The sequence below is a fragment of the Peromyscus maniculatus genome, chromosome 2, assembly GCF_049852395.1.
Source record: "Peromyscus maniculatus bairdii isolate BWxNUB_F1_BW_parent chromosome 2, HU_Pman_BW_mat_3.1, whole genome shotgun sequence".
Classification (NCBI taxonomy): domain Eukaryota; kingdom Metazoa; phylum Chordata; class Mammalia; order Rodentia; family Cricetidae; genus Peromyscus; species Peromyscus maniculatus.
This window is the reverse complement of record NC_134853.1, coordinates 118504433-118521217: the sequence shown is the minus strand read 5'-3', so window position 1 is coordinate 118521217 and position 16785 is coordinate 118504433. Positions and strand designations below refer to the sequence as shown.

At 41.7% G+C, this 16785-nt stretch overlaps 1 protein-coding gene across 7 annotated transcripts in view; it reads right to left on the bottom strand.

The window, feature by feature from the left end:
- Positions 1 to 16785, bottom strand: part of Nfia (nuclear factor I A) — a 347864-nt gene that overhangs the window by 112726 nt on the left and 218353 nt on the right. For all 7 annotated transcript variants that reach the window (XM_006974032.4, XM_042271440.2, XM_042271442.2 and 4 more), the window contains one exon: positions 8234 to 8308. In XM_006974032.4, coding sequence (XP_006974094.2) covers positions 8234 to 8308 — 75 coding nt within the window. The remainder of the gene's footprint in view (positions 1 to 8233; positions 8309 to 16785) is intronic.

Genomic DNA, 16785 nt, shown 5'->3' with positions numbered 1-16785 from the left:
CAGCCACAAGCCATGTGGCAACTTATAGATGAATAGAAATGGGTTAATTTAAGATATAAGAACTAGATAGCAAGAAGCCTGCCATGGCCATACAGTTTATAAGTAATATAAGTCTTTGTGTGTTTATTTGGGTCTGAGCAGCTGCAGGAGCTGGGTGGACACAGAAAAACTTCAACTACATATACATGTGCATATTTTTAAATAAATTTGCTGATAGTGGTCAGCTCAAGGATCAGCTGAAGAACACACAGTAGATGACCAAGGGCAAAGGCTTAATTCAGTAATGATCGTAGTAATTACCATTATTGAGCACTCAGCAATTCAACATTAGGTATCCTCTTACTTTTACCTCTGCTATGTTCCTGAGAGGTATAATCATTTATGCTCAGCATATGGCCAGGACTTGAAGTATTTTGTACTAAATAAATGATTATAACCTATGAAGGAAACACAGACCAGCAGCATTATAAACACTGACCATTGTCCTATAGCTATTAAGTTTTAAACTTCCATCCCTAATATAAAACCTGAACTATTCATGGCACCATACGGCCATTTTGATCATGGATAGTCTGTGCTAAACACAGAAAATATAAGCAGAAGTGACTTAGAAAAGATCAGCAGTTGATGGACCTACAAATAGAGACCATGACAACAAATTAGAATGTACATTAAGGTATCGTGTGTGTTTCTTTCCCCAAGGCCCAGTGTCTCTCATAAGAGTACTCAGAATCTGGTAAACTTAGCAGAAGCTTCAGTTAAGGATAGAGAACAAAGGGACCAGACCCAGCCATCAGCAGCTCTGGCCAGGACCTGCGAGAGCAAAGTGTAACAGAGAGCACAGGACACTCATGCACAGTGCCGCCCGGTGTCAGAAGCACACTCCCACTAGTTGTAACATGCACAGTAGTCCACATACAATGAATGGCCAAGACATATATCCAACACAGGGCACACACATGTCTAGTAGGAGGGCGGGGCCAGCTGAGGACAAAGCCAACATGTGGGTGGGGTCACCTCTCACCTTAGTAGCTCACCCTCTTTCAGTTGGTGAGGATGGGACAGAAGTCAAGTTTAGCCACCCATGTGTGAATGGGGTTCCTAAGAAATTGTAGAAAATCTTAGTCCTGCCAGCCCATCCCGTTTGCTTCCTGATTTTTTCTCCAAACACTCACCCCAAATGAGTCAAGAAAAAAAAAAAAACAACTGTATGACAAAGCATTCTTCAGAAATAATCCCATTTCAACATTTATTTTTAAATTGTATTGAATTATACTGGTGGAAATCTGTTAAGTTAAGCCAGACAGACTGATTTTTTTTTTCTTCCTAAGAGTGTGGCAACATTCATTATTTTCTCTCTGTGTGGGGGCTTGGTTTAAACTAGAAAATGAAGCATTAGCAATGCTGTAATACATTTAGAATAAAATAGCTTAGACTTGAAAAAAAAATTAAGGGACCGATCGGCATTTCCTATTATGTAACTTATTTAACAGATTTTCTTTAGAAGCTGCATTTTGTATGTAGACCTGATCTTTTAAAAGGCCTTCCAACCTATTGTCTATACACACCATGCGTTCCTTCCAGAAGGGCTGGTTCTGGTTTCTACGCATAAGATGTGTGATGTTCATTTTAAACTTACTAGTGGAGCCCGCTATTGACCACCTAATTATGCCGAGTTCCATTTATAAACATAGCTAACCACTAAGTTTATGGAGACTTTTTGTGCGGCTTTAATAGGATATTGATCGAGAGCATAGTTTGAGTGGCCTGCCATTGAATTGTGTAATGGCAAACAAAGGCAAGGTCATGGTGACTGTTCGTGCTGGGGCTGCAGTCTATTTTTTATCATCATCTTTTTGTTTCTTCCTTTAATGCTGAAACCCAAATGGTTTCTTTCAAATGAAGACCTTGCTTAAGAATATAAATTATTTAAAAAATAATGTCTGTGCCATGATCATGGTTATTGTGTGCCTTAACAGAGACAGCCAACAGGCTGCCGGCTCAGACAAGTTTCTAAGTTTTTCTGCTTCGGTAAAGATAGAAAGAACTGCAACTATTTAAGCGGTGACCCCCAAAGGATGGGGTACTAGAGACTTCTCATCTGAGATCCATTTCTTTATTAGTCTTTCCATGTAAGAACAATTTGTATTTTCAAGTGTTAGCTTATTCCTACCAAAGTCTCATTTTCTTACTGTGACTTTCAGCTGAGTTATTTCTGTTTCAGTATTTCTGCTACATCAAGTTAGACTGTGGTCAATGGTTCTTACAAAACTTCTGGCCTGAAAACCTATGTGCTCGGGTATGGGCGCTGGAAGCCATACCAAGGACTTGAAAGAAGAAGTTTGAAAACGAACTGTATTCGGAACTCTGTCATGATTTCTCTGTGAGAATATCAACAGTGCACATTCCCAAGGCAGGAAACAGCCACTAGGGTGCCACCTCATGCCAGGCTGAGGCACAGGCCTGTTCCATTCACTGCCACTCTCCATTGACAAACAACTCAGGAACCCGAAGTCCACCCGGCAGCCAGGCTTTGTGGCAGAGCCAGGGCAATTCATCTGCTGGACTTTAATAGATTCTGCAGCCATGCAGCAGGAACCAGAGCACAGGCTGAGCAGCTGAGAGTGGATTTCACACCCAAAGATTCTAAGGCCAGCCACAGTGTACTGAGAATCCTGGCTTTGCAGAATTCCAGGGCTGTGAAGTCATCCCGAGCCACGAAGTTTACTTAACCCTTGCAGCCAGTTTGGGTGTACAAACCACGCTGGCAATCAGAACCGGCAGACCCGAGGCACAATGGCCTGTGTGTATCTGTGGTTTTACTCTTTCCCACTGAGGCCTTTAAGGTTTCAGAGTCACTCCAGCAACTTCAAGGAAAACAGTCAGCACTTTAGAAGGAAACGAGCAGTAGTGGAGTTTGGAGCAGAACTTTTTGAGTTCACACCAGGAGGGACATTTGGCAGCCTCAGAGCACATACTTTGAGGAAACGCTGGCACAAAATAAACAAGAGTGGGCTTGACAGAGAGCCCTTGAAGCAGCGACATTCAGCAGCCAGCAGAATGGCTCTCCATGGCAGCTCCTGGGAGGGGCCTATCTGGAGATGCCTGTAGAGGGCTTTGTGTAATAAAGCACCATCTCAACAGATGGCTCCTGTCTCCTCCTTCATGGGATTATGCTAAAACAACCTCAGTGATTCGGAACCACAGTCGCTCCCGGGAGCCTCTGCCCTGTACTGAATTCTTCCTTTTCTCCGGCCCAGCGTGCAGTGGTCTGTGTTTTCTCCCTCTTGTGGAACAAGGTAATAAATAAGGAGAAGTGCTTTCAGATGGTCCCGCCACGTGTGGAGACAGGCAACAGCACAAATCCATACTTTCAGCTACAGTACTTCCTTTGCTACAGTTCACAAACATTAGCTGATGATGGCGCAAATGAAAGGGTGTGGGCAAGAGGCTAGGGTGAGGGAGTCCACGGGGGACGGCAGCTCCCACGGGCCTGTCCCGAGGCCCGGCGGTTCCCTGCATTTGATCCAAGCATTGATTGTCAGGCAGCCCGGCTGTCTAGTCTAACTGTCACCTAGGAATTTGTGGGGCTCAGTTCCTTTGTCTTTGCCACCTTGGAGGTGGCACTATCATCACAGACAACCAAGTCAGCAGACAGTTATTTCAGGGACTCTTCCTTTGCAAATACTGAAACGGCTCTCCCCACGCCATCACAGTTAAAGCCTCACCAGAATCCTGGGGGAAGTAAATATTTTTACGATCAAATTTAGAAGGTTAACACTAAGTTTCTGGAAAGAGAAACCTTCCATGCAAGAGGATTCTGAGTGATATGAAGAAGTATCCACACTGTGTGTGGTCACCACTAGCTGTGACTGTGATGAAGTGAAATATCAGGTCAGGTTTGATCACCAAGGAAGAAATTCAGAGGGAATAAGGAACTCTGACATGAGGGTTAGTAAAATACCCATATGAGGGGCAAAACAACAGATCGATCCAAGAGGGGTGTGTGTGTGTGTGTGTGTGTGTGTGTGTGTGTGTGTGTGTGTGTGTGTGTGTGTGTGTGTTAGTGTGGATAGGTGGAACACAGCGCTTTCAGGGCAGGAAGATGATCCTGCATGACACATAGTAGTAGATACGTGCTGTTACACCTTTGTGGAGATACTTAGAATGTATAACAGGAACAAAAACACAAGAGGAAACCCTAATGTAAACTACAGACTTTAGTTAATAATTGTGTGTCAATATTAGCTCACCTATAGTAAGAATTGTAGCAAACTACCCAAAGTTGTTACTAACAGGGGTCATAGTTAGAGATAAGGCATAAGGGACTCTGTGGTCTGCTAACTGAAAACGATAAACTTAAAAAACTGCTCTAATATATGTTTTTTCCCCAGGATTAGTGATGTAGCTAATTAGTATGGGACTTATCTAGCATGATGAGACTCTGGGTTCAATATACAGCACCATCCAAATTAAAAATATGAAATCTACTAATTGAAAACAAATCATACTGAAAATGAATCTAGGGAAAATATAATTGTGTATTTTTTGTTCAATTTTGCACTATAGCAATCCTTTAAAAATGCAATAATTTAAAGATATATCACCTCAACAAGAAATGATTAATCAATCAAAGCCCAGAATCCTTTGGTCTATTTTACTCTATGATGGAGTTATAGGAGCCATCACAATAAAGGCTTGCAGGAGCAAGATGTTCAGTGTTTTTGAGTACCACAGCATCCTTCATCTGTGAAAAAGGACACTGGCCCAGTCACAGAAGCACCAAATAAAGCAGTGTCCTCATGTCCAGACCAAAGTACAAGGTATGTGTTTGGTAATTCTCACTCACATAATCTCTCATATTCAAACTGAACAATGCAGGGCTAACATCCTGGGTCTCAGCAAGACACTGCCAGTTAGCTTATTCCTGTTTCAAGAATGCAGAATGCTCCTCAGCTCTACTTATCTGCAAAAGTATTCCCCTGCAGCCCTAAAACAGAGGCTCAGCTCTCCTCATGTGGGTACAGGAAGAGAAGGGGCAACACATTTCTGAAGAATGAGCAAGGACTCACTTTCTTTATGCAGCTTGGATGGCATGCTCTGCTAAGTAGTTTCTGTCACCCTGACACAAACTAGGAGAGGAAACCTCAACTGAGGAACTACGGCCATCAGACTGCCCTGTGGGCATGTCTATAGGGCATTTTATTAATTAATGATGGATGTGGGTGGGCCAAGCCCACTGTGAAAAGTATCAAAGTATCACTCCTGGGGAAGTGTTCCTGGATTGTCTAAGAAAGCACACTGAGCAGGCCAGTAAGCAGCATTCCTCTGTGGTCTCTGCTTCAGTTCCTGCCCCCAGGTTGCTGCTTTGGCTTCCTTTGAAGACGGAGTGTGACCTGTAGGCACATCAACCCTTTCTCCCCTTAAGTTATTTTTTGGTCAATGTTGATCCAGGAACAGAACCCTAACTATGGCGGATGCCTTTGAGAAAGGTGTTCAGGTTGAGAAGCAGAGCTTGGGGACCCCTATTCCAGTAGTCAAGGTGATCTCTCAAATAAACCTTGACAAACCTAGATTAAAGATCTACAAGGAAGAGAGGGTCTCTGGCATCCAGTTGACCAGTGTGGGCTGAAGCCATGGTTTAGCTGATGCAGCCCGGTCCTACTCTTGCCAAACTGTTGCAGTCAGCACAAGGCCATGTGTGAGTGCGTCCTGGAGCGATTCCACAGCAGTGTGCAGGATCGGAAAGCACTGAGAAGCTGAAGGAGCCTCACAATGCCAGGCCTTTGCTAACCAGCCCCCTACATAGGCACAGGAAACAATCCAAGACACTCTGCAAACTTAGCCCCAAGGGCAGGCATCCCCTCTGGCAGTCTTGAAGGAACATGTAGAATTCACTTGGCAATCATGCTGCCTTAGACTCAGTGCAGGGCTAATCAATCTTGGCTCTAAGACCTGAAAGGAAAATAAGGGAAGGGAGGAAGGGCGAGATGCCAGGGATGTTTCTGAGCTGTCTGGCCTCTTACAAGCCCCAGACCTTGGAACTCTGCTGGTAATGAAGACTAATGCAAGATTTGAGCAGCCACGGCAGAATGAAACGGGCTAGAGCTCTAATATTAGAGCGAAAAGGATTTTTTTTTTTTAAATCAAGGCTATGCTTGGATCTCAATAAAGCTTCAATAAATATACTTCCCTCTAGTGCTGCTATATGACTGATACACTCTGATAAGATGTACTCTTTATATACTATTATTAGTAAGAGCATAAGAAAAATGTAGAATATTGACCACCTTTAATATATGTGCATTATTATCTGTCTATGGCCAGATCCTAGACTGGCTAATCAACCATGCACTAACCAGGGAAGCACATGTCTTCCTGTCAACAAAGCCATCTAAATTCCCCCTCAGCCGGCACTTTGGACACATTGAACATAATACAGTCACAGGATCTCCACTGCAGGCCACCACCTGCTCCTTCGACTGCCTCCCTTTGAGGATTCCACCATGGCCACCCAGAAGTTCCTCACCACCAATGGCAGCCTCCCTGACAGCCAGAATTCTAGGGCACACAGTTGCCTTTCCATTACTTAACCTGCCTGGTCTTAAACAGAAAAGTTTCTCAACTCCCCCTGAGTTAGTCTCAGAGTAGACATTGTAGCCACATCAAGGCTTAGCTGAAGCATTTACTCACTCTTTGACTTTGAATAAATGACTTCAACTAGATAAATGATCCTTAGGGTCACCTGTAACCTTCGAGTTTGTTGCCAGGATTAACTGATGCACCCTTCTCCAAGGCCTAGCAGAGTGCTTAGCAAATAATAAATGTTCAAGAATCCCTGGATTTTCCTTCAGGCCCACATCATACCCTATTTTTTGCACCCTCAAGATTATTCCAGGCTGTGATGACCGAAACAAGAGCTGAAAGAATCTAGGCTTGGAAGATCAAGCTGGCTTGATTTTCCTGGCATCTATTAGGGCCAACTGGTTTACCCAGGCACCCTTGTGAGCCTATAACACATACACCAGGAGCTACAATCTCCATTTCCTTCCATAAATAGTTTGATGCCATTTGAAAGCCAGGTTTAACAATATACACTTACCTACCTTTAGTATTTTCAAGTAGGTAAAGGATATAAGAGTAAACTTTTAATATTTATGCTTAATTTCACTTTTTTATTAATTAAATTTATTCACTTATTTTACATCCTGACTGCAGTTTCCCCTCCCTCCTCTCTTCCCATTCCCTCCCCCCCACACCCCTACTCCTCCCCCATCCACTCTTCCTGTTTCTGTTCAGAAAGGGGCAAGCCTCCCATGGGTATCAACAAAGCATGGCATATCAAGTTGAGGTAGGACTAAGCTCCTCTCTTTGTATTAAGGCTGGGCAAGGCAACCCAGTGTGAGGAATAGTTCCCAAATGCCAGCCAAAGCATTAGGGACAGCCCCTGCTCCCACTGCTAGGGGACCACATGTAGACCAAACTACACAAATGTCATGCATATGTAGAGTACCTAGATCCGTCCCATATAGGCTCCCTGGCTGTTGGTCCAGACTCTGTGAGCTCCTATGAGCCCAGGTTAGTTGTTGCTGTGGGTTCCCTTGTAATTTCACTTTTAAATGGAGACTGAGAGCACTGGTGGTCACTTGAGGAATGCTTTTAAAACAGAGATATTCTGGAGGGAGGGCAAATGGATGTGTGGGGTGCGAAAAGAAGAGACAGAGAGTCAAAGACAGACAGACTTCCATGCTTCCTGGATTTGGATTATGCCATAACAAACATACAATCAATGGGCCTTTGATCAACAGAACTCAGTGGTGGCACCTACTCTTCCGTCACTGCTGTAGTTGTTATCGACAAGCTGGTAATGACCAGGCTGTAATGTGCCACTCAAACTGAGAGCATTAGCATTGCTTAAAGGTCAGAAACAAATTCTTTTAAATGCAGAATTCCTCAGAAACCAGAGCAGGGAAGATTCAAGATCTTTTAAAGCCAAGTTCACATTATGCTCCCAGGACTATGGGAGACATTCAGTATTGGTCCTTACCACAATGGCCCCCATTAAAATACTTAATGATTCCTAGCTTAAAAATGCTGGCTTTTAAACAAACTCAGTGGTATAGTTCCTCTAAGGAGAAGAACAAAAAGGCTTTTCTGAAAGTGTTAACGCCCTAAGAGAGGAAACACAAATGGACGGCAAATTCGGATCAAATCAGAGCAAAACTATACTTACTTTGTGACACTCTTACTAGCTCGGTCACACTGAAAACACCTGATGTGACAAAACTGTCCTGGAAGCCCAAATGTCCTGTGGAAACAAAATCAGAAGAAAACTGAGTGTCACAAACAGAAAGTGCTTGACAACGCAAGTGTACATCCTCATCGCATTCTGATTAAGCATGTGCGGTCTAAGTGCACACTCAACGCCCTCTGCGCTCTTGTGGGAGGGCACAGTCATTTGGGGACAGACACGGCTTTTGGGTTGAGTCTGGAGGTTGCGGAAAAGTTTTGAAACAACAACTGGGTGATTTTTGAGATGGTTAGGGAAAAAAAAATCAACAGGAAATCTGAAACAAAGACAATTTAAAAAGAGAGAAAGAAAAGAGGTGAGCCCTGAGGCTTAGCAATGGGGACCCAGCATCCCCGGGAACCAACCAGGACAGCCAAGCTTTACAATGGTTTGAGATATTCACCACAGGCATGTCTGATCAGGCTTAGCCGCCTGTTCATTTAAATCAAGCGAGGTTTAAAGGTATTCCCTTCTTTTCGAGAGGTCCTACAGAGGGAACTCTGGAAGAGCCAGACAGGAAATGCAAAGGCAGTCTTTGAAATGTGGAAACAAACCATTTTGTACACAAACACAAATTCATATTTATTTAGAGAAAGAAGATTTTGTGTTGGTTGATTTTTTATAATATATTTTATTATATATTATATATCATACAAAAATTATATATAAATATATAATATATAAATAGTTCAAAATTGTTTCAGCTTTAAATTTTGTGTTTGCTTCATTTTAGCTGGATATAATTAATTTTCTCTAAAATACCTGATTTTTCATCCCACAAACATCGTACAGCTTCATGGTGTATTCAGAAATACTAAGCTTACAAATGGCGAGGGGTGCAAGCCTAAGACAGGCAGGTTCCATTCCTGCACCTACAGTGTGCATTCTGTGCCTTACAAGGCATATTCTACTGGAGAGATTTGCTGGTGAAGTCAGCTTAATCTCTACCTGCATCAGCACTAGAGCAAGTGTTAGCTGAAGAGATAAAAAAAAAAATGTTCTTTACAGTAAGACACACACCTTAAGAAATTCAATGTAAGAAAATGGAGCGACCTGAATGAACAGCAACCCATAAGTAAGATGTGCATGTTTGATAAAAGTTAGATTGCATACATTGCTGAAGGGAAGAAAACTCATGTGCTTCAGAGCATACATACCAGAAAGCTTACTAGATGCCACACACAGGAATGTACAGAAGCAGCCATGTTTTAGAGGGTCATTAGTAGAGCTATAAGTTCTTCTTTTGATTACAACAACGTTTTGAATAATGAAGGATTTTCTAAGTTGTAAAATTTTTCAGTTAATTCTGATAAGACATAGGATAGCTATGTACTGAAAATAGTACTAAACTTTAGGATATATACCAATCATAACCTGCTGTTTAAAATGAAATGGCAAAAGTTCACTTAAAAGTTCTTAGGAACTTTAATTTATCAAAGCCACCTACAGATGGGTTTATCTAGGAGACCCTACTTAGTAAGTGCTGGAGGTACTGTCTTTTGGGCTGAGAGAACTGAGAAGCAAAAACTTTAGCAAATAAATAAAAAAATTCTCTTAAAGAGGCCTTGTCAAAACAGATCATAACATTTCTTTTTTACTGGGCACCATTAAGATCACATTTACCCCACAGACCACAACAAAGGAAATTTGCTACAATGTACATGGCTGTGGACTCTGTGCACACAACATCCAGAAAAACACAGCTCAATGGGAAGTGCAGCTCTTGCTCATCTCTCTTTGTCCCACAAATTACTGGCTGACACCTGCTTTGATACCACACCCTGAAAGCCTGTATTTTCAGGAAAGACTCATAAGAATGTCTGAACTACGGAAATATAAACATAGACCCCTTAATTCTGCCAGCCCAAAGCCAGGCTATCTTCAATACTAGTGTGAGTTTGATGCAAGGACTTGGGAGGAGGGTGATCTTCAACATCCCTCACTGAGCAAACAAATTTGTGGAAACTAGATTCATGTTTAATTTGCTCACCATTGGAATCTTTAAAGTAGCTGGTGAATGTACGTGAATAAAGAGATGAGTGAATCTTTCAGCCAGTGATGCTCCAATCTTTTCCTTTGGCCCCACTGATTCCAAACTTTTTTTTTTTTTTTTTTTTTTTTTTTTTTTTTTTTTTTTTTGGTTTTTCGAGACAGGGTTTCTCTGTGTAGCTTTGCGCCTTTTCCTGGAACTCACTTGGTAGTCCAGGCTGGCCTCGAACTCACAGAGATCCGCCTGGCTCTGCCTCCCGAGTGCTGGGATTAAAGGCGTGTGCCACCACCGCCCGGCAAACTTCTAAACGAAGCATCTACTGGACATGCCATTAAGACATCTCACAGGTAGCCTCGGATCCAACACGTCCAAAGTCTTTAGTTTTCTAGTGTTGTGGCATCCCCACTCTGGCATTATACAACTGACTAACCCCATGTGTCCACATTGATCCGGTTTCCAGCATATGCTGTTCCACCTCTCATGTTTCTGCTTTTCCCAAGACTGAGGGTGAGGGCATCCCCAGTTCTCACCGCCATGATGGGGAGTCTCCAAACCATCTGCTGTTTACTCTTTGTTTACTCACTTGGCATCCTCATCAATCCACTCTCTAATCTGAAGCCAGAACCCTCTCACTGACAGGCAGAACTGACCATTCACTCACTTAACACATATTTATTTACTGAGCAGCTTAAGCATGGGCCAGGTACTGTGCTGGATCTATGGTCCATGATGTCAGAGAATTTGCAGTTTCACTATAGAGGCACATGAAAGTGTTTAAAACAGATTATTAGAAAAAGTATAACTAGTCTAACTGACATGAAGTGAACATGTAACAAGAGCATTAGAAAGGATGGTGAAGGGAAACCTTTCCTGAGGGGCGCTGTCTGGAAGGTATGGAGAGGACAGCTAGGACAGAGAGTGAATGCGCTATTTGGCAGGTGTACAAAGGCTCCAAGGTAGGAGAGCAGCAGGTGCAGAAGAGCCTGAGATCCATCCAATGTAGCCAGTGCATTGAAATTGCACTGACTTCCGGTCAGAAACCTTGCAAGAGTCCCGCAGGTGTTGCACCAACTCCCTACGTCTCTGTCACTTCCCACCTGGCCTTCAAGACCCAGCTCTCCTGTCTCTCCCAACAGTCTGCTCTAGCTGACCTCACTTCTGAAGGACTCCTGTCTCTGTTTTCAACCCTGACCAGATGTGCTGTGCATGGCTCTAACACAGTAGCGGGCGCACACAATGGCGATTCCCCTTTTCTCGTGTTGAGTGTGCCCCCTCTGGGCCAGCAGTGTCCACTCTGTGTCAATGTTACTCCAGCTCGAGAGAAGGTACCTGGCAGCCAGGAAGTACTCCAGGGAGACCCTAAGTGAACAGAACTCAAACTGGCCTCAGTTTTGAATAAAAACAGTCACAGAATTTGTTTTCTCACATTTTTTTAAAAAATAAGGTTGAACTAAACCAAGCTCTGGAAAACTAAAGCATTCAAATATAACCAAGTCATCCATGCATATTCCTTCCAAACTGAACAGGACCGGCACAGGGAAAACAACCCACTTCCATGTGGCTTCCACTGGAGAGGATGCCATTGGTTTCTCTGCTAAGAAACTCCTGGGTGTGTGCAATGGTTGCCATTCTGGTCCACTGTTGGGGACAACAAACAAAAGCAGAGTCAAAGGACAGAATGGTTCAATGGACACTGACACCTGCCCCCAAGAAATCTAGTCTCACACTAGATCATGGTGACTAGGATCATGGTGACTGAGAACATCACTGCAAAAATAATCTCACCCTTCTCTCCCTTCTCTCCGCAGCCTACTGTCGTCTCAGGATGAAGTGGAAGGGGAGTGTATGTGAATGAATGTGTGCAAGCCAGAAACATGAAAACAGAGAGTGTGAGTGTATTTCACACACTCTCGTGGTAGCATCTCTTCACAGTATAACTGAATTATCAGACAGATTTTATTTATAAAATTTATTTAGCATTAAAGATCTCTGTGACAGACAGAAGGACTGTGTAAACACTCGATTTTACTTTGAGTGGCTAGTTTTGTTCCTTCAGTAAACCCACTGATGAACTCTGTTAGCTGATAGCAGTAAGACAGGAAACCTAAGAAATGATGGAAAAAGTGAGATGGTGGACATAATTACTAAGCAACCCCAGCAGATTAATCTTTCATTCTCTCTCTCTCTCTCACACACAGAGAGTCATAAAAATGACTTGTAGGGAAATCACACTTATCAGATTTTTCTATCTCATTGCAAGATGAAGAAAAAATGGAAACAAAAATACAAAATAAATTCTGGTAGTTTGAAATTCAGATGTTATTAGCATTAAAGATCTCTGTGAACTCTGGAACTGAGTAAACCCAGTAAACTCCGGAAACACTTCGAGATTTCCATTTTGAGCAGGGCCTCTTAGAAATGACGGGGAAACGCGGACTTCTGTTAAGTACACCTGACATGATACAGCGTTAGACCCGCTCGATGGTCTAGCTCTAAGTCTAGAACAACTGTATAGGAGACTGAAATAGGAACAGGTCCCTTTTCATTTTATGTAAGATGGCTAAAAAGTTCTTTCACTAAAGTTTGTTCAATGAATTCCCAAGTTGAGCATCAGTTTCGACACCTGGGAGTCAGCCATTCTCTGTGGGGCAGGAGCAGCAGAATGTAAAGAGACCTTCTCTTGTAAGTACTTAGAAAAGCGTCCTCTTTATCTCAATATCAGCAATTGTTATGGAAAATGTCATTCTCTGGAAACCAAACCTCATTCCAAGGGAGGACTGAACATCTATCTACCTTTGAACGCTAAGGCAGGAAAGTAATGATAACCCACTGCACCGCCTGGAGGTTGGGGAAGAGAACCAGGAACAAGGCACTGGGAGGGCTGGCCATTAAAGGAAGCTGAGTGTCTCCATACAGTGAAGCTTGTATAAGAGGAGGATACAGATAGGACTTCATACAGGACTAGGTGTTTTCCATGTTCAGATACCAAGGCTGTCCTTGTCCTGAATTATCAGATCTCACCTGGTTATGGATGTAGCCTGACTGCAGTGCACAGCCAGTTTCATTAAGTGATGACTTCCATTCTCTTCTTAGGAATTGAGTTGCCACCATAGTCAATCACAGGCTAAGAACGGAGCCTTTCCAGGCCATGTTCCTTGGCCACTGAGCAGGAAAAAGGTCCCTTTTCCTCACCCTATCTTATTCCAGCAGTAGTCTGGGTGTCCTGGGACATCACTGTACTAGCTTCTCAGAGGCCACTAGTTCCATAAAGAAAACTCCTCCTTGGCGTTCATGTTCTCTTCTGTGTCCTGAACGAGCCTAAAAGTGCTCGAGGGATAGAGCTCCATGTATTTCATACGTGTTCAATAAATAAGGTGAAGTTAAACTTGACTTTGGCCAAAAGGCCCAAAATCAATAACGTGAAGTTATCAAGGATTTCTGTTGCACTTGCCTTATGTCACTAGGCCCCCCACCTCAATGACATCATCTCTGCACCTTGTCAATGAACCAGAGGGCACTGCTGTAGCTTACAGACTTACACTGTCAAAGCCCATTCTCTTTGTGCAGGATTTGGTCAGTGACTTAGATAACCTTATTGGTGGGCCTCTATTGTAGTATGTAAATTACTACGTTTTTACTGACACTGAAATAGTTAACTTCTATACTCAATTTGGATAGCTCAGAAAACAGGTGTTTCAGGAGTTAAATTTACTTCTATGGGTTCAATAAAGCCAAATTCTAACTTTAGCTTAATTTATTTTACACGAGGACTAAATCATTTGCCATTCATTGGAGAAATTTATGATATTTCTGGTTTCTGGAACAATTCCTTGTATTAAAAACATGAAGAATCCACACATCTATTTGTAAAGACAGAAGCATGATATAATACCTATTATTTTGCTTTGAGATTTCAGAAGATTTAAATTAAAATTTGAGATTTAAATATCAGAAACTTTTAACTAAAGTACATTTGATTGCTTGATGATTTCACAAGGTTTATTTGTTTGAGTTACAAGTAATTGAATAATTAATGAAAGGACCACATTTATTAACAAAACATCTAAAATTCAGAGAAATTTTTTAACTTATTGGTATGTTTGTGAATGTTGGCTGCATGACATCATGGAATGACATGGATATGGAGGAACCATCAAGGCCACCTATTAGTAGAGTGACCAATACTATGATTTAACAAAGATATTTTGATTAATAAATGTCAAGTTTTTTTTTAATCCATTAAGCATGTGCTTCTTCCTGTAAATTTCCAAACATCTCACTTTTGCCCTTTGGTAAAGGCAGAGTGAATCTCTCTCTCTCTTCAGCCCTGTGACCCTTCAAATATCTGAGGATGAGCTTTCAAGCCCGTCGTTCCCCTCTTCTGGGCTGAAACCCCTTCTAGTCATTGTTTTGTTTTGTTATTTTGTTTGTCTGTTTCATGATATTAAATTAATTTCCCTGTCTCCCCTGAACATTTAGACCACATCAGACACGGATATTTTGCAAGTGGAGACTTGTGTAAGAACAGAGAATTATTAACTTTGGAGATTGTGTTTTCAAATATGCCATTGAAATATAAACAATTGGAGAAAAATTTACATCAACTAAGTTAAGCCACTATACTTAGCATAGAAGAAGCCTTAGTTTATACATTTGATTTTTTAACAATTAATTTTGATGCTCTTAAATTAACTTAGTTTTGAACTAAAAGGGGGATTTGGACCAGTATCTTATTGCTTTCATGTTCTAAATCAAAGCTGCTTACAAACATGGACAGTAACAACTGGTAATTGACAAATGGCTGGAACTATTTGTAATAACTCCAGCTTCTACTATGAGCCCTTGCATATATTAGGGAAAAATAAGGAAATTTATTCCCTGAATACATCTGAAACTGATTATCTTAAATGAAACAGACACAGAACTGGATCACCCGAGGGCTACCCTGGTTCATGGGTGTAAAACAGCAGAAAACCTTCATGGCCCATCACCCTGCCTTTCCTTTTTAGGTCTAATTCACATGGCTGTGAAACCATTAACAGAGCTCAGCTCACTAAACCAGCATAAGACACAGGCAATGACAAGAAGAGGCGATGACCAGCAGCTATGTGCCAATTTTAAGACACTCAAAACTGATTTTGGTTCACTAAGCATGGAAAGAAAATCATTGATGAACTGAAGCAATACATCGTTAAAAAAATGTTTTCAATTATGTTTCCAAGGCTACAGAGAAAAGCAAATCTAAAGAGCTATTTTATACATAGGGATCTGTAGTTTTCCAAATTCCATAACATCAGTTAATATTTAAGATCATAGAGAGCTTCCATTGTTTAGGCATTTTACTTTGTACAATTCTTGCAATAATCACTCTATCATTAATGCCATAATTTGTGGTGTTTATTCAATCATAGAGTCTACATTATACATTTCTGCAGAAACTATTGTAGGTTACAAATCATGTAGGCCATAGTACTTTGAAGTTTGCTGGTCTAGCACAAACACAAAGTATTTTAGAGGTACCAGATAATTCTTTGTGAAATATAACGGAATGAATTAGACTGTTCAGGCCACATCGGGTAAGTACAATGAAGGAACACCTTTTAAGACTTTAAAGTCATGTAATGCAATTCTAGGCTGGATTTTTCTTGTTAAGAAGAAGTAGAATAGGAGTGATTGGAAGAGAAAAGGGCCAATATTTGACAACAGAAATCAGCATAACCTTTTAACTGCAGCAGCCATGGGTGACTGCCCTTCGACCTTGGAAGATTATGTGGGATTTCAATGACAACAGCTGGAAGTGAGCATGTGTGAATAGAGTACAGATCTGAGGCCTGGTACAAAAGGCTGCACAATCTGGGCCCAGATCACAGTGCTGATTAGAAATTGTTTCCTGGTCCTGGCTTAATAGAGTGTGATCAAGAAAGTTGGTGAGAGTTTTTTTTTTTTTAAAGTTTTCTTTTAATTTTTTTCCCCAAGCAAGAAATCATTGGTGGATTTCGTCATCCTCCATTTTCTTCCCCAGCTGTACAGTTCACATTCTCATATGAAATAGGCCCACAGAGAAATGGTATAACTTTTTTTTCACATATTACATTTCAAAGACAACATATCTTGAAGTTTAATAATGCTTTCCTTGGGTGCTTAAATAATCTCTACTGTGGACATTTCATTGGGAACCATTACAGAGACAGAGGCGGGCACACACACAGACACACGGTGGCGGCGGTGGCAGGTGGGGGGACCACGATTAGGAACTATAATTTTCTCATCAACAGTATAAAACACACTGCATGTCCTCACTCAGTGCATGTGGATGAATGAACATCATCTAGCCTAGTTTTTTTTTTCTTGGCATGTAGACTCCTGCTACTGTGTAAGTATTTCATGATTTCACTCTTTTCTTTGCCTTACTTCATGTATGTGTTAGCAATGTTAAGTCTGTAGGCTTGCTCACTCAACAAGGACATAAGAAAAGATGAATTCCAAAGAGGTTAACCTAACCTAA